We start from the raw sequence: 26,521 nt of genomic DNA, 5'->3' as shown, positions 1-26,521 counted from the left end.
TAGAATGCTGTGTAAACTTACAGTCTCCTTCAAATCAATAGTGCCTGCATTTAAGGGACAACATGTACCTATATTTCTGTTCATGATCTTTGGCAGTGCTTTTGAATGGTAATGTGTTTTCTGGATCTTTTCCCGTCAGTTTTAATATTGCCAAGCATCCATCATTATGTAAATGAGCGTACCTGTACTTTATGACAGGGGGTTAGACGGAAATGTGAAAAAAGGTATCCAAAGATACCTTTTTGAGGCCATTTTATCATAGCAGGGTGTCCAGATTTCATTTTCTCTTATCTCTACCAGTTTTTTTATTTGACCTGTCCAATTGGACAAGTAGACTGGTAGCTGACTAACCCTATGCTTTATGGTCACACTGGGTTTGTTGTTTCCCACCTGGTGCTCGGCAATCCGGAATGAGAATAGTTTTTCTAGATCTTGTTTCATTGGTTATTGAGTAGAACACATTAGTACATGTATTGTGGCCTGTGATATAATACTACTTTATGGGACAAGTTGGTCCATGGGCATACAGACAACTACATCATGCACAAGACCAGTTGGTCCATGGGCGTACAGACAACTACATCATGCCCAAGATCAGTTGGTCCATGGGCGTACAGACAACTACATCATGCACAAGACCAGTTGGTGCATGGGCGTACAGACAACTACATCATGCACAGGACCAGTTGGTCCATGGGCGTACAGACAACTACATCATGCACAAGACCAGTTGGTGCACGGGCGTACAGACAACTACATCATGCACAAGACCAGTTGGTCCATGGGCGTACAGACAACTACATCATGCACAAGGCCAGTTGGTCAACGGGCGTACAGACAACTACATCATGCACAAGACCAGTTGGTCCATGGGCGTACAGACAACTACATCATGCACAAGACCAGTTGGTCCATGGGCGTACAGACAACTACATCATGCACAAGACCAGTTGGTGCATGGGCGTACAGACAACTACATCATGCACAAGACCAGTTGGTGCATGGGCGTACAGACAACTACATCATGCATGGCGATGGGCTATAGCTCGTATACATTACTATACACTAAGTATCTCTTAGCTTTTATACGCTTTGAAAAGAAAAAAACGTAAACCTCTAATAACAGATTTGGAATTCTCTGTCAGTAATGAAACCAGTTTCTGCCAATTAGAATGTTTCCAAGAAAAAAGTATAATGTATTTTTTACGCAAATTACTGAACATTGGGCAAACAGGAATAAAATGAAACTCTTCATTCGGTAAGCGACATTCGCATTTCAGTATACGCACCACTACACTCGCCAAACCAGAGTAGCCATGATCAAATTAACACCCATTTACGGACACTGGCCTTTGAAATTTCTGCTTTTCACGGCCAATAAAAGGGCAAGCTTTCAAAGTAACACTTTTTACTCGGTGTTTTTAGTTTCTTCATTGTTTTTGCTATAAGTTATTGCAAATGGGGACACGATTTCCAATGCTGACTTTCAATGAAACAGATATTCAATGTAGCAAGCATGCTGCCGCTAGGTTAAAACATAGGCTGTTGAGTGAAAATTAGCACCGAGCTCCCGTGTAATGCGAGATCCTAAGACATTTCTGTTAAAAACATGGCGACCTTCTGAACTCAGAAAGTGAGTTATACATTACACAGTACACATTTTCTGTTTTCTACGGGTACAGCCCATGGCTTTTGCCACCTATATGTCTCCACCTGTAATTGACGGGACAAGACACAGAATCTAAATTTAGTAACATCAATAATGTTCAGATAAGACTGAAAACAAAAACTACTGAAAGTCACATAGAAATGTGCTCAAACAATCGTTCCAATTCTACGTGAATTTATACCTAAAGTAGATCCCAGGAGCTGAGCCTTCCAAACTGCAGACAGTTTGATGTTCCCTGAATCAATTCCGATCGTTTAAACGGTTGAAAACGAAAGAAAAACAGCAGAATTTGGTCATCAAACATCAAAAAATCTAGTTCCCAGGATGGAGCCACTGTCAACCTGGTGGTGTCACAGCAGTACATCCACTGTAGACATCTGAGCCTTCCCTCTTTGTACAACATGAACAGCAGGAAACAATCGCTATACTCTTACAGACAATTTCAAGATTATTCCATGCCCAGGTCGGGCTTGCAACTGCAGTAACAAAAGGCAGGATAGTTTAAAGTTACATACATGACCTACAAATGGCACAGATTTGCAAACTGTGGACCAGATCTGATCAAAGATGTCCTTTGATTACAGGGGACTCGATCGTAGTCGTATGAGACTTGCTAATTCAGCCATAACTAAAAGAAAAGACCGAATGACAAACCTTAGAATTTCCCTCAAAAAAAAAAAGCCAAACTGAAAAACCATCTGGATTTTCACTCCCTGAAGTTGTTTAGCTACGTGTTTGTTTGGAACAGCAGGTTGTGACATGAACTGTAGAGAGCTGCTAGCCTTTACCCCACAGCGGCAACAAGGTTATAGGGCGGCCCTCCGGCTTAATTCACACCTGACCTACAGGCGGTTGTGCGCACGATACACCACAGCATGCGGTACCTTGAAGCATGACACGCTTACGGGGACCAAGACAAATTTTAAACTGCATTTCTACGACAAACGCTTTCCAGTCAATATAATTCAAGCCTTATTTATGTTTGCCAGTGATACTTTTTTAAAACATAAAAGATTAGTTCGCTCGTTAGCTTCACCGGTGCCGAGTGACAGACTGTTGTCGTCAGTGAAGCTTACCATGGGCTGGCCCGACTGCATGGATCCTCGTGTCATAGTCGGTGTTGCTCAACTTGGCTATAAAAGTTTATAGTCTGCTAACTCCAAAACCGGTTCATATTCTCCACATGTACTACCATAAATCGGTGGATGTCCAGTTCGTGTCCGACAAACCAGACAAAAGTGAATTTGTGTCATCTACGTGGCGGATACGTGAAAGTCATCGTATCACCCAGTCACTGTGCTGTGCAAGCTTTTCCTTGTCTAATACAACTCCGGTAGACTATCTTTCAAAATATTTGTTGTAAAACTCTTCTACTCGTCTTATTTCCAGGGTGCTAATTAAGAGGTGTACGTGTAGGGGTAATGACAGAGTAAGTCACACGATAGCTTCTGGAAAAGCACACAGTGGTTAGGCCTAATGCATGGTTTTGGCAGGTATTCACAGCATGACATCTCCCAGCCAAGGCTCTGCGGGCGACAAGATAAGCAGAAGGTCCAACAGGTCAAATGGTTTTTTTGTTTTTTCTTTAAATAAAACCAGTTAACATATTAGTTTTTTAAAATGCAGTTTTCAGACTAGCATAGCCTAAATGTTGTGTTTAGGGAACATTTAGTGTGATATTGAAGTCTGTAGAGTTCTGCTGTAACCTTAGTTTCACCACAGACAGAGAAACATTGAGGTTTGCAATACTTTGAGCCAGCCACACGTCATTAAACCCAAAATTGCAAAGCAAATCGGCGTGATCTCGTACACCAAGTTTTCTTATTGGGATAAAGATATACATCATTTAACATTATGTCATACATCTGCTTTGACAGAGTGTGGTCGTCAAGAAATAACAATTTTGTCCAAAACTTAAACCATAATGACCATAGTAATAGACTGAAATGAATAAAGTCAAATTTAATTCACAGTGCACATGATTCTTCATTTATAGGCAAATCACAATCAGATGTTGCCAATGTTTGTTGATGAGGACAAATATAGACATATTTTTTATTGATGGTTACACCCCTCTATACATCATCACATGTGTTTGTGGATTTTTGAACACACCTGCATACTAAGCAGGATGTGTGCAGTATCCCAGTGTAAAAGATTGAATCATGATACAGATTTGTGGTCTGTCGGACCATCCTTAAAAATGTCCTTGTTGGGCGTAACCCGACCCTATGATTTCTTTCCTTTTATTCTGTCCAAAATGGAAAATATGGTGATTTTAAAGAGATTCATAATAACACCGAGTGAAAAATAAAACATAAAATTCCCAATAGGAAGGTTATGCCCAACAAACATATTTTTAAGGGTGGCCTCATATATGCACATTTAGTGTGTAGTATATTCACACAATAGCCAGTCTGAGTCTGTATAAAGGCCCATGTAGATGCATGTATGTGATTATAAGACTTCATGGCTCATAACCCACCATTTACAGGTACATTACCAATATTTACCTGCCGTGCTATGTTCGTTGAGCAGCTAATGAGTTGCCTCGGTCAGCCATGTCGTAGTTGCACACTGTCAACACTTTTGTTTGCCCCTGTGGTTCATTTACCTGGACAAACACTCACATGTAATATGATCTGATGGGCCTAATAAAGCCTGGCATGGCAATGGCTCTAGCCTACAGGTGCAATACTAAACCAGGGGTGTGGCGAGTGTATAATCTGGGTACAGCGTGTCATTGGGCTGCCCTTGGGGCGCTCAGGACGTTGATGTGTCACAAGAATGTACGGAAAACTCTGCTGACACTCTTTGTACATGTTGTAACTTCAAACACTGTTCAAGCAACCTTGAAACTTTTTCTGGAAAAAAAATGCTTTTAAGGGGCAAATAAAGGTCAGAATTTTATTTTGGGGGCTGAAACTTCCCTGTATCATCTTGTCTTCCGAAACTACTTCAGATCACTTCAAGTAAACGTTGTTTGTTTGGGAGAGAATCCTATCCTGAGCAACTTTCAGGGCGATTCTTAATGCACATGTATAATTTGATATTGGAGACAAAACTACATTGGTTGAATTGGCCACTTTCATGGTTTAACAAAAACTATAAGTTACACAATCTACACAGAATAATTCCTTCAGAATATGCTTGAATAAACACCTTACAAACATACAAAAGGTTGAAGAATTACAATACTCTGTCTTGTGTTTTACTTTTTACCTTTTTGACTTTAATCACATCTTTGTTCTATCTTCAGGTGAGATGAGTGTTAGTGTGGACGTTGATGAGGTGTACCCAAGAACAAAACGGAAACCTCCACCTTGCACCTGTCAGCAGGTAGAGGAACAGATGCTACAGATGGCAAAAAACGCTTACAAGAATATCCGTCGTCGTGACGACACACCAGCCTCTTTTGAACAGTTCAAGAAGGAGCTAGGTCAAACAAACACAATTATCAAAGACTCCATGGAGATCATGCACACGCTCAAAATTCTTTGCCGACATGGTGATATCGAAGATGTTTCTTTTGGCAGCGTGAAATTTACATTGCGCTTCACATCGGTGAAGAAATTGACAAACTTGTGGCGGATGTTTCGTTCTGGAAAATTATTGGACATTTTTCAAAATGGTCTTGTAACAAAGACATTACTTAGGAGGTGCCGTGCGAAAAACATTCGTCTGGGCGTGAGGATTGAAGAGGGAGAATATTTACAGTGCTTAAGAGAATTAGGTAAGTTTTCTATAGATCTGTATAATTCAGAAAATATCATGCTGAGTATATTTGTGGTGTCCTTGTAGTGTCCTTGTGGTGTCCTTGTAGTGTCCTTGTGGTGTCCTTGTAGTGTTATATCATCAAATATTGAACAGTGATGTGTGAGATTTTGGTGTCAGAAGTGGGATTTTCATGTATATTTGTAAAACTACATATACATATACATGTACGTGTATTAGTACTTACACCACTGTCATGACTGTCAGCTCATAATAATTTTCAGTCTCTTCAAGACGGGTTTAGGAAAATGCTCACTTTAATACCATGGGTATGGTGAAAGCAAAACAGTTTCTTCCTGACCACTTGTTTAAATATCTGAAATCCTCGTGGCAAAATATTAAAATAAATCCCACTGTCATCAGCCGTTTTTGTGGCCTCAAGAAAATATTAATTCAGGTAGATGTGTCCTACAATGAAAAATGGTTTACTTCTGTTTTAATAACTTCTGGAGCACTGGCCAAAAAAATTCAAACCAAATAGTGCTCATCAGTATGGATGGCAGCTCAGTCATATCTTTCTTGTACATGTGTGTGTTTGGTGTTGACAGCGGGAGATGTGCGCAGGGCCGGCCAATCATCTGTCAGCAAGTATAGCCGTGTAGCAGAACTGCAGGAGAACATTATCCCACAGGAAAATCTCTCGCCTCAGGTGAGTCATGTGTAAACGTTCATGGCCTATAATTTCATCCAAATAAGTGCATTTTGGAGAAAATAAATGTCTTAAAATATAACTTTTTGATCAATCAAAAGTCGCTCCATAACTGACCTTTTCCATGCAGACAGACAGGCAAACAAATAAACGACAGCAGTATATAACCTCCTTGGTGGAAGTACCTGTACTGTAATTCTTGAACCTTTTCGCACCAAGGTGTTTATTGAAACGTATTCTGAGAATATTATTCTGGGTAGACTGATAAAATTATATTTTGTGTGAAGTAATTTTGTCTCCGAAGGCAAATTAAAAAGTTGCAGAAATGTTATAGAGAGTAGCTATAACAGGGTGATAGCAGGCAAATGGTCACATGTAACTGGTAACATACAACCTCTTCTCAGTTTACCTCAGCCAGGGTTTTATTCTAACTATTCAAGTAAATGCGTGTATAGTAGCAAAATCACACGCCCCCTAGCACCATGGCTAAAGCAGAATTAGGTAAAAAAAAATGTGCAGTGATGTTAATTGCAATTTCTGAGACGTCACTGGTGTCGAATGCCTTCCAGTGCTGTGTTGTCATCACATTTAATATACAGTCACATTAAAACAATGAACACGAACAAGGCATCAGGGATGCTAAGTTCACCAGTAGAATCCTGGTTTATGCAGGAATACATCATAACTGAGACGTACAGGATAGAGAGAAAGACCAAAGCATTGACGACAGAGTGATAGCTGGCAGATTGTCACACTGGTGAAATACGGCCTCGTGTCAATTACCTGTCAGGGTTTTATTCTAACTGTTCACGTAAATACATAAATAGCAATTTACCCATCCCCTAGCACCATGGCTTAAGCAGAATTAGGTAAAAAAATATGCAGTGATGGTAATCGCAATTTATGAGACGTCACTGGTCTAGAATTACTCAAAATGCTGTGTTGTCATCACATTAAACATACAGTCACATTAAAACAATGCAAAGGTACCAGGCTTCGGGGATGCTTAGTCCATCATCAGAATCCTGGTTTATGCAGGAATACAACATAATTAAGATGTACAGCATAGTAAGACCAGAGCAACGACGACATAGTGATAGCTGGCAAATGGTCACACATACACAGTGAAACATGGCCTCTTCGCAGTTTACCTCATTCATCCTAGATGTTCATGTAAATGCATGAATGGTAGCTATCTGAAAAGAAGATAAAGGGAGTGATTGCCAGCTTCAGTCATCTTTTACTTCTGGCCAAATTTAAGGCTAAGGTGGGTTCATACCCTACATGACCCAACATTGCTTTGATAGTTTTTGCACTCCCCCCCCCTGGGTTGACTTACCAACATTGTTGTGATAGTTTTTGCCCCCCAATGTTAACTTACCAACATTGTTGTGATAGTTTTTGCCTCCCAGAGTTGACTTCCCAACATTGTTGTGATAGTTTTTGCCCCCCAGAGTTGACTACCAACATTGTTGTGATAGTTTTTGCCCCCCAGAGTTGACTTCCCAACAATGTTGTGATAGTTTTTGCCCCCCCAGAGTTGACTTCCCAACATTGTTGTGATAGTTTTTACCCCCCAGAGTTGACTTCCCAACATTGTTGTGATAGTTTTTGCCCCCCAAAGTTGACTTCCCAACAATGTTGTGATAGTTTTTGCCCCCCAGAGTTGACTTCCCAACATTGTTGTGATAGTTTTTGCCCCCCCCCCCAGAGTTGACTTACCGACATTGTTGTGATAGTTTTTGCCCCCAGAGTTGACTTCCCAACATTGTTGTGATAGTTTTTGCCCCCCAGAGTTGACTTCCCAACAATGTTGTGATAGTTTTTGCCCCCCAGAGTTGACCTCCCAACATTGTTGTGATAGTTTTTGCCCCCCAAAGTTGACTTCCCAACAATGTTGTGATAGTTTTTGCCCCCCAGAGTTGACTTCCCAACATTGTTGTGATAGTTTTTGCCCCCCAGAGTTGACTTACCAACATTGTTGTGATAGTTTTTACCCCCCAGAGTTGACTTCCCAACATTGTTGTGATAGTTTTTCCCCCCAGAGTTGACTTCCCAACATTGTTGTGATAGTTTTTGCCCCCCCAGAGTTGACTTCCCAACATTGTTGTGATAGTTTTTACCCCCCCCCCCCCCCAGAGTTGACTTCCCAACATTGTTGTGATAGTTTTTGCCCCCCAAAGTTGACTTCCCAACATTGCTTTGATAGTTCTTGCCCCCCAGAGTTGACTTCCCAACAATGTTGTGATAGTTGACTTTGGAACATTGATACATACATGTATATGTACATGAGCTGCAAATGTACCTGCACATTTAATCTGTTACAATAGTTCTGTAATACTTAGATATTAATAATAATAATGTTGATACATCACCACATAAATGGAAATGGTTTCAACCAGCTTTCCACCCACTTTGCGTGGATCTTTGTCATTAACCTTTTGCATTTTAATCCGTGGCGATGCCTTAGCTTCATTGTTGTTATTGTTGTTGTTGTTATTATTGAACCCAGGTATTAGTCTACACATGTACATCGCCATATTTATGAAAAAAACTTGTCAGACATATTATTACATGCATTTTTGTTTTTATTGCAAAATCGACATACATGTATACATACTAATATGATTTTGGTGTTATGACCCTGATGATTGTGTGTACACTGAGCATTTTTCCTCATACACCTGTACATGCCCACCTGTCTATTCTTGACATGGATTTGCAATCATTGATTTCACTCTATACAAGCATTGTTCCCTAACCATACATCAGAATCTAGATGTGCATTTCTGGACACGTCTGGCTGTACAAATACATGTAATATTGTTTTCTCGTTGATCCATGCCAATCAAGAAGAGATGAGCAAACATACACAAATGTATAGCATGTATCAGCTAAGACTCTGGCCCTTGGGTTCCATGGAGACCTTTCAAATTGTCTCCGGCATTTAGGAGGTCACCAGCATTGTTCTAGGTCGCCAGCTCAATACAGACAACTTCCATTGCCAGGAATCTACACGTGTCAAACGCACAAGTACAAGTATTAACACAGAAAACGGTTCCCAAGACAACTTTTGTGGCAAACCTGACATGCGATTGTTGAAGGCCTGGTCTTGTACAGGAGTGCTTGAATGTATTTTCGCGTTGAGTAAAGTAGTACTCAGGATGTGCAGTTCCATTAGCGGATTTTACATTATCAGTTTTTCTTTTTTTTGTGTTCATATCTGCTGCAGTAGTTTTGTCCTATGGTTTGTTTTTTGATCTCTGCTTTCACATACATGTATATTTGAAATATGTTTAGATGCAGCAATTTCTTAAAATGCTCACATTTGAAATTATCACTGAGCAATGAAATACTTTTTTGACATATTTTGGTGTCCAACAAAAAATATTTCAAAAAGCTCCATGTTTAAGTGAAACACCAATTCCTCATGTTAGTACTGTCATGATTGTTGAGTTAAAAGATTTGACCGTCACCTTTTCATTACTCTGCCATCTTTCTACATCGGAAAATCCCATTTGTGTTACTAGTATGTTATAAAGTCAGAAATCGACTTTCAAAAATTTGCTTTCCACCAACAGAATTCTCGTGTAAGTAATTGTACAGTTAGAGCAGTACAATTTTTACCCAACAACTACCCACCCAATTCATTTGTACCACTGGTTGAACACATTTTACACAATGTCCACTTGCTTTGTGACATTTCATATGGAAAATCCATAAACTTGATTGTTCAGCAGCCTTTTGTTTGCTGGATGCGCGTCCATTTCCTTGCGACTTTCCGAACCTTTGTTGGTTCCTGTCCCCAGATTAAACCCGTATTGGAAATCTATCCAAGTTTTCTAAGCTTGGTCCGATACAGGGAACTTTTGTCCTGGGTTCTGTTGTTGTCTGATATTTCCTCCATGTTGATGTAGTCAAGTAGTTGTCAAAGGTCTGGGATCAGACACAGAAAACCTATACAGTAACATGCTCATGTAACCAGCTGTCAGGTGCTCTGAATTTAGAAGCACTGCAAAGTGACACAAGTGTTCAGAGTTCACCAGCATTACTGGAGGAGTGAAACAAAAAAAAAAAAATGACTGAAGCAAAAATGTGAACAAGAAAGCGAAATACATAGGGTTTGTGTGTACAGTGTTAATATAACAGAAACCAGGAAGTACAATGTACACACAACAGATGACATTCACTTTTGAAGTCCCTGCTCACTGTGTTTGTTGTGCCTGGGTGACAGTAAAGTGGTTGTGGGTGTCCCCGAGGCTGTTGTCGCAGACTTACACCTGTGTTTGTGGTGCCTGGGTGACAGTAAAGTGGTTAGGGGTGTCCCCGAGGCTGTTGTCGCAGACTTACACCTGTGTTTGTGGTGCCTGGGTGATAGTAAAGTGGTTAGGGGTGTCCCCGAGGCTGTTGTCACAGACTTACACGTGTGTTTGTGGTGCCTGGGTGACAGTAAAGTGGTTGTGAGTGTCCCCAAGGCTGTTGTCGCAGACTTACACGTGTGTTTGCGATGCCTGGGTGACAGTAAAGTGGTTGTGGGTGGCCCCGAGGCTGTTGTCGCAGACTTACACGTGTGTTTGTGGTACCTGGGGTGACAGTAAAGTGGTTATGGGTGTCCCCGAAGCTGCTGTCACAGACTTACACGTGTGTTTGTGGTGCCTGGGTGACAGTAAAGTGGTTATGGGTGTCCCTGAGGCTGTTGTCGCAGACTTAAACCTGTGTTTGTGGTGCCTGGGTGACAGTAAAGTAGTTGTGGGTGTCCCAGAGGCTGTTGTCGCAGACTTACACCTGTGTTTGTGGTGCCTGGGTGACAGTAAAGTGGTTATGGGTGTCCCTGAGGCTGTTGTCGCAGACTTACACCTGTGTTTGTGGTGCCTGGGTGACAGTAAAGTGGTTGTGGGTGGCCCCGAGGCTGTTGTCGCAGACTTACACGTGTGTTTGTGGTACCTGGGGTGACAGTAAAGTGGTTATGGGTGTCCCCGAAGCTGCTGTCACAGACTTACACGTGTGTTTGTGGTGCCTGGGTGACAGTAAAGTGGTTATGGGTGTCCCTGAGGCTGTTGTCGCAGACTTACACGTGTGTTTGTGGTGCCTGGGTGACAGTAAAGGGGTTGTGGGTGTCCCCGAGGCTGTTGTCGCAGACTTACACCTGTGTTTATGGATAACCACACCATCCACCAATATGGCGTTCAAATCGGCCATCTTAATACAAAAGACCCCATGGTTTACCTCAGGCTGTCTTATTTCCAGCACATATCAAACTGACAACCAAGTGAAAAAAAAAACTTGAGGATGGCATTAAACAAATAAATAAATAAACTTTTTTGAATTTTGATATTCATAAAATTTGAAACACTACATCATTTGATAAACCTCCATTATGTTTAACTCTTGTGTCAAGGTTTGTAAGGTTCAATAATATTGTATGGAAGAATGTCGTGTGTTTGGTCTGAGAACTCTTATTGTCTTCTGTTCAATCTGTGTAAAACATGTTAGCAATAATTGCAGTCTAAAAAACTGCTTGAGGATATTCGTGTTTCCTCTCACCGTAATGCTGGATACGTATGTGAAACATATTTGAGTGTTTGCATGGGTCAAATATACAACTAAATACTAACTGCATGTTCCTTTTTATTATACAGATACCTGCAGACATGAGTGGTACAGGGTTACCTGATACGCCGACAGGTCGCCATGATCTCTCCTTGTCTGACTCAGGGCCTATGAGGGTCCTCAGAGACATGTAAGTATCTTGCCTAAGGGTCAAGTTTTACAGGAAAACACTTTGACTAAGCAGAAAGCACACCGGCACATTGACCACATGTACAGTACTAATATGAGGGACTGCTTCAGTGGCGTAATGGTGAGAACCTCTGCCTCAAAGCCTGAAGCCCTTGGACCAAACATACCAAAGACTACAGGAAACAGGACTGGATGCCCAGGTGTCAGTATAGTTTAACTGGATGGGGTGTCATGTCGGGTGTCTTCAGTATGATGCTTTAGTGGAGGCAGCACTTTGGCAGCATGAGCTCACTGAGTACACACCTACTGACTCCTACTTGTCTTATAACTGAAAAAATTGTGAAGTACGACCAGAAGCCCATTACCTAAAAGTATGCGACTTCCTTTAGCTCGTCTCCACAGTACTTTAAACTTTTCTTCCATCTTTAACACATTTTGTGACATATCTCTGCAGCCGTGTATTTTCTTCTCTGTATTGAGCAGCAAACAAGAAATGGTTGATGCATGTGTGGTTGTGTTGAAAGAGACTTTAAAAAATTACGACAACGGAGAGTTTTGTAAAAAGTTAACATTGTCTGTGACAGTAACTGTTTTATAGTTGCTTGGGTTCTAAAATAGCCAATGGGTTCTTAACTACACAGGAACAATGATTAACAAAATCATGGTTTTTAAATACAGAGTTTCGGTTCCAAGGTGTGGGCCAGTTCTTGTAGCAGCCGTTTAGATTTCCCATGATTCAGTTAACAATTTCCACCCAAGAAGTTGGCCTACTTCTCCAGCATGTGGCACGAGCTTCTTCAGATGATATATAAACATGTGTTATGTGCAGTGGAGACTAGCTATAGGGAAGTTGCATTCTGCTAGGCATAACAAACCCCTAGCATAATATACATGTACAAGGCAGATGCATTGTACCTAATGTATAATCTACCTAAATTTATGTGAAAGAAAGTTGTACATGTACTCACATTAGAAATGTTAGAATCCGCGGTTTTTGAGATTCCCCCTGATATTAGGAGGTTCTGTTATATCAAAAACGAGACATTCCCCCATGCTGGATTTGCTTTCACAAAGTGTTGTAAATCACTTTTTTGCAAATTTTAATGTAAATCACATCACCTTATGGCACAACAGTCTAGACAACATCATCTGTGGAACAGTGTAGACGAGAGCTTCTGTGCAACAGTCTAGACAACAGCTTCTCAGGAACTGTCTAGACAACATCTTCTGTGCAACAGTCTAGACACCAGTTTCTGTGCAACAGTCTAGACACCAGCTTCTGTGCAACAGTCTAGACACCAGCTTCTGTGCAACAGTCTAAACACCAGCTTCTGTGCAACAGTCTAGACAACAGCTTCTCAGGAACTGTCTAGACAACATCTTCTGTGCAACAGTCTAGACACCAGTTTCTGTGCAACAGTCTAGACACCAGCTTCTGTGCAACAGTCTAGACACCAGCTTCTGTGCAACAGTCTAAACACCAGCTTCTGTGCAACAGTCTAGACAACAGCATCTGTGGAACAGTGTAGACGAGAGCTTCTGTGCAACAGTCTAGAAACAGCTTCTCAAGAACTGTCTAGACAACATCTTCTGTGCAACAGTCTAGACAACAGCATCTGTGGAACAGTCTAGACACCAGCATCTGTGGAACAGTCTAGACGAGAACTTCTGTGCAACAGTCTAAACACCAGCTTCTGTGCAACAGTCTAGACGACAGCTTCTGTGGAACGGTCTAGACAACAGCGTCTGTGCAACAGCCCAGACAACAGCTTCTGCGAAACAGTGTAGACAACATCTTCTGTGCAACAGTCTAGACAAGAGCTTCTGTGCAACAGTGTAGACAACAGCTTCTGTGCAACAGTCTAGACAACACCTTCTGTGCAACAGTCTAGACAACACCTTCTGTGCAAAAAGCTATGAGAAATAGGACTTACAAAGTTTTTGAAAGTTTCCTGATTTTTTTAATGGCAAATGTTCCACAAGGTATTCGTTTTATTAAAAAAAAAACAGTTACAATGTTATTTATATGGCAGGTTTGTCTTCTACCAAACAGTTGGCCCTTGTCAAAATACTACTTGGTGCAAGACATTGTACTACTGCTTGTTCTCAAACTCGTTCTGTAAACTAAAATGATGGGAATAGGTACAACGTAGGAGGCTACACACACTTTCGGTAAACTTAAAATATGTCCACAAACACGTACGTATGTTTGAAAAAGGCGTATATGAAAAAAAAGGAATCTCCAGAGCACATTGATTTCTGCCGAGCGAAAAGGATTTCCTTCCTGTCGACCACCTTCCGTCAACCAGCGCTTGTCTTGTTGCCGTGGCGACAGCAGGTAGCGACCGAAGTGCTGCATTTGAGGATTATTGACAATTTTAGCTTATGACCATAATGGTTAGAAAGTCAATAAGTGTGGACTCAAAGTTTATTGATGACTCTAAATGTTGTATACGATCATCCAGCCAGCTTGAGAGGGTTTTACAACATGGGATTGGCAGAAATGCACTAAATTATCACAGGAGTTTTTTGTACGAGTCTGTGGTCAAGCTGTGCTGAATGAAGAATAGAAGCAGAATCGTTCGCACACAAGTACTAGGTGTGAAACACATTTTGTTCTGTAGAAGTAGGGAGGTACATGTAAATGGAAATGCATGTAATTTATATGCATAGTTTAGATGCAGGTATATGCAGGTGCATACATTCAGTCTGAGAAAAGGGTTTCCCAACCATGTGCCTGTATTCCTACACCAAAAAACAAGAAAACACACATGAAAGGTGTCTATGAAGAAAATCATTTTAACTCATCCTTTGTTGCTGTATTTAAAATGTTTTTCTCTGTCCTTATCTTTCCAGAAACAGAAATACTGCCAGCAGTCTGTCGGACATTATGACCATACCTAAGTCTGTGATGGTGAAGCAGTCGCCGAAGGTACGGCTGTCTCTGGATGCACCTTGTACCCCTCCCAAGCCACTAGTGTCTCGCCTGAGGTCCCACATGGCAGAGAACAGCTTACAGAGGAGACCAGCACACTCGTTTTAGTCTCGGTTTTACTGCATTTTTACTGATGTTTATAGGATATCATAATTTAAGGTGAATCTGGTTAGGATTCATGTGTCTCCTTTTTAATATCACATTTCATTGGTACTTCATGCATCATGACATCAAATCATCCAATCGTTGAAGAGTGAAGCATTCCAGTCACTACTCCATGTATTCCGTCCAGTCAACAGTCATGTCATAGCCATCATTTCCGTCTCCAACCCATCAGTTCTGACTTGGTTCTAATCTTGTGTGACTCTTTGATTGTCCACTCCCACTTTTATAGTCATGATCGTATGGTATAGTGTTTTAGCAGACAGCACCAATGCGGTCGCTGTGAGTTCAAGTCCAGCTCATGCTGGCTTCCTCTCCGCCCGTACGTGGGAAGGTCTGGCAGCAACCTGCAGATTGTCGTGGTTTTCCCCCTGGCTGTGCCCGGTTTCCACCCACCATAATGCTAGCTGCCATTGTATAAGTGAAATATTCTTGAGTACGGCGTAGAACACCAATCAAATAAATAAATAAAATTCAGCAGACATGGTTAATGGACATGCCTATTGGCAGGGATAGGATTTTTCCTTTCTGGTTGGAATCCTTCCTTTTTTGATTGGGATTTAACTTTAATAGAAGTGCTAAAAATGACAAAATTATGAGATAATTTCCTGTCTTTTTATCCCAGCATTTGTCTTATGACTTCATTTTGGGACATTTTCAAGGGGAATTTTTCATGCACAATGTCCGTGAATACTGTTTACAGGAAGAATGACCATTTATCGTTACATTACGGGGATAAATGTTCCCCTAGTAAAATGACCAATGTTCCCCCAGTAAAATGACCAATGGGGAAATTCACTTCAGCTGTCCTTTCTGTATAAAAATGTCAATTCATTATAAAAATGTTGAATGAGTTGATAATTCTTGTGTTCAGTGGCGAACTGGTAAGATATTCCCCCACCTGTAACAAAGTGGTTGAAAGCTGTGTTTTGTATTGTTTACCGATATGTTACACCTTAAGCTTACACGTACTCATAGAGGGTAACGCTATAACAGAAAATGACGTCTTTTTAATAACGTGATATGGACCCTTTTGTGAAGACGATCAGAGTTTCCTACTCCTGACACATTGAAAATTCCTAAGTGAACTTTTTTTTGCAAGTATTACCTATTGATTATCAATTGTGTATAAAAAACGTATGCAGTTTTTACCTGCAGCTGAAGTGAATGGACTCTTTATGCCATCTGCCTTGGTCTTTTATTTAAACTTTAGCTGTCTCAGAGCAACTTACTTTAAATTTCCATCAGTAAGCATGACATATAATTTATATACTATTTAAAGTTTTACATTAATTTTTAAACACATAATCCTGGTTCATTTCGAATTCATTTCTCTTCATCCTCATCTTCCCATTTTTATAAAATGGCAAGTTTTAATTTGAAAATTAAGAATTCTGGTAATTCTTCAGAACGGTGCTTGGAATTCTTTTTAATACATGTAGCAATTGCAAAATTCAGTATGTTTTAAATCTTCTGTTCATGTATGTATAATTACATGTATCTGTACATGTACCTGTACATGTATCTGTACATGTATCTGTACATGTACCTGTTTTTGACTCACACTTCATAGTTGCTCAATTTTTTCTGCAGTGTTACTGTATATCTACCATTTAACATTGAATATTTAAATGTTCTGCATTTAAAACATTAAAACAGACTTTGCCACATTGCCTACAAAAGGAGAGGACAACAGAAGACATTACAGTTTACATGGTAGAATGCACTTTTGATGGGAAATAATGGTGGGTAAGCATGGGTAGGATTATTCAATAATCACATGGGTAGGGTTATTCAATATTCACATGGGTAGGGTTATTCAGTATTCACATATTGTATTGTGGTGAAAAAAAGACATTGATTGTCTTCGCATTGTTGCAGTTTGTTCATATCCAATGAAGAGGTTGGTTTTCAGTGAAACGCGGAGATCTCCACATTTAGCACATTGTTAACTGAGGGCCTGATCGAGGGTAGCTTTGAATCCTGTATGTAGGGTTTGGGCATCACTATTTTGGGCACCCAAACAAACATTGATAATAGCAAGTCAAAATATTGGGTCATTCACTTGTTTTGATGAAACTAAAATGATGACCTTAATTGAGCCTAGGTCATCTCAAAAGATGACTTTAAAACGTGCAAATATTCATAATATCAGACACATTTTCACAATTTCAGATTTTTTGTTGTCATTTATACATTTTCATGTTGCGTTACACCAAGGTTTCTAATTAGAATGTATTATATTTCACAAATTCATATTACATTGGATGACTTCAGTTCTTGTCGAGGTTGGCACAGTAAAGAGCTCAAAATGTTAAACATTTTGACCCCTAAAGTCTTTAATATATCCAAAATAATTTGATGTTGATGTGTGGAATTACTCTAGAGCGGATTTATGTGGTAATTTTTATATGTATATGTAGGTAACAATATTGTCCTGTATTTTGTCTCGCAGAGAAACTAACTGAATTCTAGAATGTCAGTAGGGGTGCCCAGACTTTTATCCAAACCAGTCCCTCAAACTTAGTTTGTTTCTGAACAGTGATGTTTAAAAGGACAAAAACTTTTCATCAATTGTACTGTATATTGAATTGCAAATTGTTTGTTCCACAAAGTTTAGACATTATCACAAGTGTTTAGAAACATGTTTCTATCAAGTGTTTGTTCCCTGTGAAAAAGAAAGTCTATAGGTTTGTTTGTAATCAGTGTTTACAAAGTCGTTTGTGTTAAGTGGTTTGAAGTTTGAAAAGTCTTGTTCAAAGTGTTACTATAATGTTTGCAGTGTAAGTTTGAAATGGTCCCCCAGATTTTTATCTGCATGTTAATCAGAAGTGGTCCCGGAACGTTTCGATGGAACTGTTTGTTGCACAAACTTTTAGAATGTAAAGTAAGAAATCACATCTTTTTATTTCTGTTGAACATGTTGGTAAATGATTGTTATATTATGAAATCTTGTTGATGAAATTAACTTTATTTAGCGGAATCGTGTAGAGTTTAAAGTTTTCCTTGGCTTTCCGTGGGTGGTTCCATTCCAGTGCTCAGGGGTGATTGAGGCCTTCCCATTGGAAAAAATGTTGCTATAGTTACGATAGGTGCAGATGCTGTTAAGGTTAACGGCATGAATGTGTTTTTCAAATAGAACATTCCACCTTCTCTTCATGTGCATCTTAAACTTCCGTGCGAAAAACAGGAATCAATTTTTTCTTAAATTTCATGAAGGACAGCCTAGCCTGTCCTTGCCATATTATTCGTTTGAGACTGGTTGTACAGTTAGAAGTAGGTGAAATTCAAGTTCATTCCGCTACAACACTACACGGACCACACCGTCTGTCTGGGATTTAACTATAAGTTCCACTTGGAAGGACTTATCTTTCTGGGGTCCGTCTTACGAAGCAATCGCATCAAACGACAGGCGTAACGTCTGTGAAAACCTACCTCACTATGGTAAATGCGCTTGACGTAGCGTTGCGACATTACGCAAACTTCAGAGGTTAGTTAAGAGTGTATGTTTGATCGAACCAGATATTCTGCATGTTTCTGTAAAATGTCAGTGAAATGCGGAACATTTCTCTCTCGGTGTGAAATTGTTAACCTGTACTCTGTGGTGTTACATTTGAAACATCTGTCCTTCAGTGTTGTCCTTGAAATCGTTATAGATCTGTAACCACGCAACAGGAATTCCCGCTGACAAATGATTTAAGACACCAGCTAGAATCGTTTCGCAATTCCTTGGTGTCCAGGTATCAAAATGCTATAATCTCTAAGCATGCATTCAAAGTGCTGTCTTCGGGGGGAATCCTATTTTTGTCACCTGTAAAAAAAACAGAATATTGTGACTCTGAATTGAATCATTTTGCATATAAAATCTTTATCAGATTGATCGAATAAAAGTGCCTATTATACATATATATAATATCTTATTCTTGTGTCACGTGTTTTTTCCTTGAAAATCCAGTATAATTGGTTACATACCTGGCCAAATAGAGATTGAAACCAACGTCACACTCGTGTTTCTTCATACATATTACATATTTATCGTCTAAAACTTTGTTTTAATCACAGCCAATTGATCCCTTTTCGACCACGGCATTATATGTGGCGGATTGTCGGGTACATGTGGACCTAGTGTGACAGGCGGTAGTTTACTCCTGGCTGTATCTGCTGTTTCCTGCTCCAGTATAAGAAAAGACCTACAGCATGGATAGTAAAACCAGAGCAGCGACGAGAGTACAATACTTGGCAAACGGTCACACGTAACCGGTGAAATGCAGCCTCTTGTCAATTTAACTTAAGGTTTATAACTATCCAAACCGCCGCCATACACTCAAAAAATTAATCTGTTAAATTGAACAGAAAGTCTTGTCTGAGTAATGCTAGAATGTGTTCTATTATTGCAGCAGATTATTCTGTTACATATAACACACATATTCTATTATTTCTACATAAAGATTCTATTACGACTAACAGGATATTATATGTTAAATGTGACACATTTTTGTGGTGACTAACAGGATATTATATGTTAAATGTGACACATTTTTGTGGTGACTAACAGGATATTATATGTTAAATGTGACACATTTTTGTGGTGACTAACAGGATATTATATGTTAAATGTGACACATTTTTGTGTTACAATAACAGAATACAATCTAACATCACTCAGATTTTCTGTTAAATTTAACAAAATAATTTTTTTAGTGTATATTGGTGTAAAATTCTTAACCATGGCGTTAAACACTAAAGTCAAGTAACCAAAACACTTTGAATCGATGTTTGCGACATTTTTCTGTGACTTCGGAAAGTTGAAAGTTAGATATATATGTAATATATTGCTCCAAATTCGGAAGGTCCAAATTCTGTACTCCTTGCTCCGTGCAGTTCTTTGTTCTTGTAGAGCTACAAAGGGAATTCGGAGTTTTAATAAGTCGTGGCATGATATTCATTGCAATTAGTTTATAGCGTGTCTCATTTGGGGCCTTCGTAGCCGACTTGTTAGAGTGCTAGCGCAGTCTAATGACCCAGAAGCCTCTCACCAGTGCGGTCGCTGTGAGTTCGAGTCCAGCTCATGCTGGCTTCCTCTCCGTTCATACTTGGGAAGGTCTTACAGCAACTAACGGAAGCTTTTCCCGCATGCTCTTCCTGGTTTCTTAATTCCCACCATACAGTGGTGGCTAAAAAGTTAAATATTCTGGAATATACGGCGCCAAACAAATAAACTACATACTATGCTTCACCTATACTTGACTGTACAACACACGCACGGACCCTCAGAATCGTGTGCTGGAATGCAACTGATAGAGCTATACAATACATTGGGAATAAATTCAGCGTGAAACCTATTTCTGATGTACAAGCACTTTAGCCAATAATACCTTCATTGCGTGTTGAATCTATACAGCTCAATTGCTTTCAAAGACATGGACTCAAGTCTTCGCTACATCAACCAATGATTCCGACGACCGTTTTCGTGATCAAACATACATGAATAATGACAGAGCAATTTAGTCGATGACAGCAACATCTATACAACTTCTAATGACATAAACAATGGACACGCTCTGTATAGAAGAATGTTCGATCGCACAGCCTGCCTGCCACCGCTACATGGTATGTGTATATGCTGATGACTTGACGCTGGCGCTTACAGCCCTGGTCGCCATGATCTTTGTAGCGTGCATCCGTCTACACACATGTAGCCCAGACAGTACACTCAGAAAATTAATATAAAGGATCGACAAACCTCAAACTTATGTTCCGGTCTGTTGGAGTTTACTAGCCATCTAACAACATGGCATAGATACTGAGCTCTCTGTGTGGATGTGGAAGTTTATCAGTCTCTTGCCAAAGGCGAGAGGTTTATTCCATTCACTCCGCGGCGCGGCTTCCTCCGTGCACCCAGGGCTTGCATGGCGGCCGTCGTATATACGTGAAACATTCCTCATTTCGATCAGTGATCAGGGAAATCAATCAGTCAGCTGCTGGACAGGACATTCAGGTCCAGCCAAAGTGTTGAGAGCAAACAGTAGTTTGCAACTTGCCACAATTCTTATTATAATAATAAAATTATTAATTGAGCGTATAGCATGATATAACAATCCCAAAACAAAATCAATCATTCGGCTTTTGGTCTTTTTACGATAAAACATTTACTAGTCGTACCACTTTATACTATCGATGCAGTCTGCCAACCGTCCTAAACAGATGCACGCATACATGTGTTTAGCCGATTTCTCCTACAGAGGCTCAACCTTCGCCTACATGCTTTTATCGATGGTTAATGAACTGAATGTAACAAGACATCATTTTTATGTTACAGTGCTTGTGTTCTGCCTGTGTTATGTATGGGCACATCAACATACGCACCGCAAAATGCACTCAAAAAATTAATCTGTTAATAACGACAGAAAGTCTGTTGTCTGAGTGATGCTAAAATGTATAGTTTTTGCAGCAGATTACTAGTATTTTGTTAAATATAACACGCATATCCTATTAATTTAACATAAAGATTCTATTAGATTAACTAGACATTATGTTGGATGTGACCAAATACTGAGTTATAACAACAGAATACATTCTAAAATCAGTCAGAAAACTTTCGGTTAAAATCAACAGATTAATTTTTTGAGTGTGTGACATATACCCTATACAACGCACAAGTAAAAACAAAGTAGTACCTACAGTTTACACTGCTTTATGAAAAAAAGCATGAATGAGGATGGGAGGATTCTTTAGAGTACATTATTGTACAGAAACGCTGTGTAGGTCTATATCACTGCGCCTTGCTAGCTATCCATAAAAAAGGATCGTCCACGAAGATTAATTTATTTATTTATTTGATTGGTGTTTTACAAAACCTGTAGATACATTACACTGACACAGAACGGATTGTATTTATCTTCTATTGGTATTGATTGATTGATTGATTGATTGATTTGGTTAGTGTTTTACGCCGTACTCAAGAATATTTCACTTAGACGACGGCGGCCAGCATTATGATGGGAGGAAACCGGGCAGAGCCCGGGGGAAACCCACGACCATCCGCTGGTTGCTGCAAGACCTTTCCACGTGCGGCCGGAGAGGAAGACAGTATGAGCTGGACTTGAACTCACAGCGACCGCATTGGTGAGAGACTCCTGGGTCATTACGCTGCGCTAGCGCGCTAACCGACTGAGCCACGGAGGCCCCTCGAAGATAATTAAGACAACGTGTGGAACATTAAATGGTCATCATATGATGAGTCATCAGCAACTTCTACTTCGAATCACCTTGCGAATACCCTTCCATTCTGTTGGCGTTTTGTACTATAGGCGTTTCTGTACGGTTAAACTATTGAAATAAATAATATGGCATACGGCGTTATATATTAATTCACAATGGTCGATGCAATTCTATAAACTATTTCTGATACTAGTAACACAAGATAACACAGGGATCCCTTTGTATACAAGGACAAAGGCGTGTAGCACGTCTGTCATTATATACAGCGCTATAGAAAGAATGCCTCTTGCATGTGTTTATATGAAAAACTTGAGCAAATACAATCATGAGACTGAGCGTTTCTTTAATGTCTTTTAAACCCAACTGTATATATCTTTTGTTTTTAACTTGCTCCCTTATTGCAAGTTATAATTTCCAGACTGAATGGAAGTTGACGACAAAGAATATATACGATGCAGCATTTTAGCTGCATAACAGCTCCACACAAAGCCAATAATCTATGATTTTCTCCGATAATACACTTGGACGGCCACTTCGACATATCCGTCCCATGATGCTAATGTTGATTGCTTGTCAAGTTGATGGATACTACAACAATGACGCGGATCCAGCATCAAACGCTCCTCGGCCTTTTCCAGGCTTATCTGCGTCTTCCAGAACATCCGGGCTCTTATCAATTGGACAGATGAAAAGTGATGGTGGATGTAGAATCTCTGTCGACCCAGTCGTCGACCGTTTGAGCTCCTTGAACTCCATGCAATGCTCCGCGCTCCAACTTCGATCCAGGGAATCTTTGTCATCACGTGATATGTTCGTCACACAAGGGAACAGTCCCGTACTCCTCCTCCCACATGTTTGGGGCATAGGACAGATACCAGATCGATGCCATCCATTGTTCACACTGAGCAATAAGTCAGGTCGTATATACATTTCTGTACTGATACTATGACTGCATGCAAATGTCGTGGTTCTAGATATAAGGTACATGTATTTAGAAATTTCACGTATACGACGGTGGGCAGCATTATGGTGGAAGGACACAAGGCCCCGGGATCAAGAAGCGATCTTAGTCTCAGGTCAAAATTTTAATCATTAAATTTAATATGTTCTTTTTCGTTATATTTTGGCTGAAATTTATTGTACAATAACTTACTCAGAATTTTATGTAGTCGAGCAATATTTTGACCTTGTTACATCAGAAATAACACGGGACCTCTGTGGCTCAGTTGGTTAGCGCGCTAGCGCAGCGTAATGATCCAGAAGCCTCTCACCAATGCGGTCGCTGTGAGTTCAAGTCCAGCTCATGCTGGCTTCCTCTCCGGCCGTAAGTGGGAAGGTCTTGCAGCAACCTGCGGATGGTCGTGGGTTTCCCCCGGGCTCTGCCCGGTTTCCTCCTACCATAATGCTGGCCGCCGTCGTCTAAGTGAAATATTCTTGAGTACGGCGTAAAACACCTATCAAATAAATAAATCAGAAATAACAATTATGAAGTGATCTGAAATGTTGACTTAGTCTAAGATCGCTTCGTGATCCCGGGGCTAGGTAGAGCCTTGAGGCAACCCACTGCATGACAGACATTCCCAGAATTGCCTACATAATAGTGGCTACACTCTACATACCTATCGCTGTGAGTTTCCGACGGTGTGAAAACAATTCGATGAATTTGATCGATACATTAATTCAATGATTCATTCATTGTGGCCCCTTTGTCAGTACATGAATATACACAACCTGATTAAGATCGATCTGTTTTGATTCTAGACCAGTGACGTATAATACGATGTGAGTAACATCACTACGTTCACTGTCTTTTAACCTAATTCTGTTTAGAGACCTAAGTCATGGTGTTTGCGGGAGGGGTGTAATTCGCTATCATTTAATTTATAATAAACCCTAACTGAAAAGTTAGTTTAGAAATTGGCCTTGTGAGGTAAATCGAGAAGAGGTCAGATTTCACCGGTATATATAACGCGTAAACATTTGTCAACTATACCACATTGTCTCATTGTCTCATTGTCTCACTGCTCTTGTTTTACTCCCTATGCTGTAAGTGGTTTATCGTATTGGTTTCACTTCAGTCTTCCTCTCAAAAATTAATCTGTTAATTTTAACAGAAATCTTGTTGTCTGAGTGACGCTCGAATGTATTCTGCTATTGCAACAAATTATTCTGTTCAATATAACCCACATAATCTATGAATTCAACATAAATATTCTATTAGACTATAATATATAACCCACATATTCTATTAATTCAACATAAATATTCTGTTAGACTAACAGGATATTATGTTGAATATGACACTGTATTATGTTATAATAACAGAACACATCCTAGTTTCAATCAGACAACAGACTTTATTAAAATTAACAGATTACTTTTTTGAGTGTAATAGCGTATCATTGCGGATACATCGATGTGACTGACTCAGTAGTGCTTGTTGTGTCTTCATCTCTGACATTTCACATAGCCATCTTGCTTCCCCATATAAAAGGAATTCATGCATGTGAAGAATACGGCCATGCCCTCACCAGTTTCAAATTTGAATCCCACAATCACGCATTTGATTGGTCACACCCGAACACAAGGAAACTTACATCTTTTCAATAAAACGGACAACCTATAGTTTTCGAATTTTGCAGATGTCTATCTTTATACCGACAAATATCTTATGAATGTGGGTCCTATGCAAATCAAACGAGTAGATTCATTGACTTATACCACCATAAACGTGTGGAAATCTGGTCAAAATGTCCATCGAAACAGCACATGCATGCCCAGCAAATACCTTGATGTTTTAACTGAATTTCTTTGCAGTATGTGGGCACCCAACATATATTTGTATAGAGATTGTGGCGTATCGCTGACGAAAAAAATGCAATGTTGGTAAGAACTATGAAATTTGATAAAGTTTGCTGAATATAAGCTACAAATTAAAGGACTTGTAATTAGAGGAGTAACATAAATAGTATAACTATTTGCCAGAATGACACATTATTTTCATCCTGTTTTAATTTATTCGCTTTGAACATTTTCATCATTCTTTCCATCATCATTGAAAACTGTCTACTGCTGCTCCCTGCATGATTCCGTCCAAATTTTTCACTTCATATAGGTTCTTAGTTTTTTGTTGGCTTTTGTTGGAGGTTGTTTTTGAAACTGGTCTTTCAATTTTCAACGGATATACCTTGTCGGCTGGATCGATCCGTGTAACCGACTGTAAGCTCGTGCGATTCAAATTTGCAATTATGACACCTATATGACGTCACCCCCCCCCCAACAATAACGAAGACTCTTTCTAATATATATATATATATATATATATATATATATATATATATATATATATATATATACACATATATATACACATATATATATACATGTATATATATACATAGGTGTTTGATGGAATATCCGTAACACACCATAGTTTTTGTAGTAATAACTTGTGAAGTTGATTAAAGTCGTTACTCAATTTTATCACAAATAATCCATCAAATACGTTACAATGTGAGATAAGTATTCATGCACGAAAATACAAGGACCCTTCAGTGTATTGCTATACTTGAAACTGTCCCCCTTGACGTAAAGGTGATGTAAAAGGAAGCAATTGCCGTCTACAAGCGTTTCAGAAAACCCGCTTTCGGCATATTCATCTGGTCTCAAAATACTGCCCGAAAAATTCTAGAGTATGGTGTAAAACGCCAGCGAAAAAAATTACTAGCAATTTATTATTAAATAAGGTATTTATGTATACGGTTTAGGACAAGTCTTCCCTCAAGACGAACACTGCTAATAATGGACCGCTATATCAATGGCAATACGGTAAATCTGGACATTTTATGTGTAAATGTTGAACAGCCGGCTTAACCAATCTTATATAATAGGCCCAGCCAATTTAGTCATTATTCACGCTGTTCCCCGCGTGTAAAACCTACACGCTGTGTCACCATCCATTACCCGTTCCTGTTAAGTGATTCTGCTTTTAGTAGCACCCTTTGTTTGCCCGACATACATTTCCGTTGGCTGTGTACAGGGTGTTGCTGTCAGTTGTGTAATATCGCCAATAAAGCATGTAATAGAGAATTGCAGAACCATGAAGTGCTGTTAGACGCCGATCGACCTGTGTCACACAAAGGAGGCATAGATATCGAATTCCTCAAATTCAAGCTTTTATCATTAATGGTGATAAAGGGTGTATGACTTCGCGTAGTCTGACAGCGTGCAAATGAGATCAAACATATATAGCTTTGCACGCATGTAGAAAAGGCCTAGATCCTGAAGTGTGAGGAATGATAGGCCTATACAGCTTTGCATGGAAGTAGTAGGCCTATAGGCCTAGATCATGAAGCTGCAAGGAATGATTGGC

General features: G+C 39.7%; 1 protein-coding gene across 1 annotated transcript in view; it reads left to right on the top strand.

The window, feature by feature from the left end:
- Window positions 1–18,825, top strand: part of LOC135462719 (uncharacterized) — a 32,085-nt gene extending 13,260 nt beyond the window's left edge. Inside the window, exons 3-6 of the mRNA XM_064739940.1 lie at window positions 4,929–5,402; window positions 5,992–6,092; window positions 11,732–11,832; window positions 14,688–18,825. Of these exons, the coding sequence (XP_064596010.1) occupies window positions 4,929–5,402; window positions 5,992–6,092; window positions 11,732–11,832; window positions 14,688–14,874 (863 nt within the window). The 3' untranslated portion in view covers window positions 14,875–18,825. The remainder of the gene's footprint in view (window positions 1–4,928; window positions 5,403–5,991; window positions 6,093–11,731; window positions 11,833–14,687) is intronic.
- The last annotated feature ends 7,696 nt before the right edge of the window (window positions 18,826–26,521 follow it).

The sequence above is a fragment of the Liolophura sinensis genome, chromosome 2 (genome assembly GCF_032854445.1).
Source record: "Liolophura sinensis isolate JHLJ2023 chromosome 2, CUHK_Ljap_v2, whole genome shotgun sequence".
NCBI classification, from domain to species: domain Eukaryota; kingdom Metazoa; phylum Mollusca; class Polyplacophora; order Chitonida; family Chitonidae; genus Liolophura; species Liolophura sinensis.
Note: the sequence above shows the minus strand (reverse complement) of the source record. Positions and strands in the feature narration are given on the sequence as shown.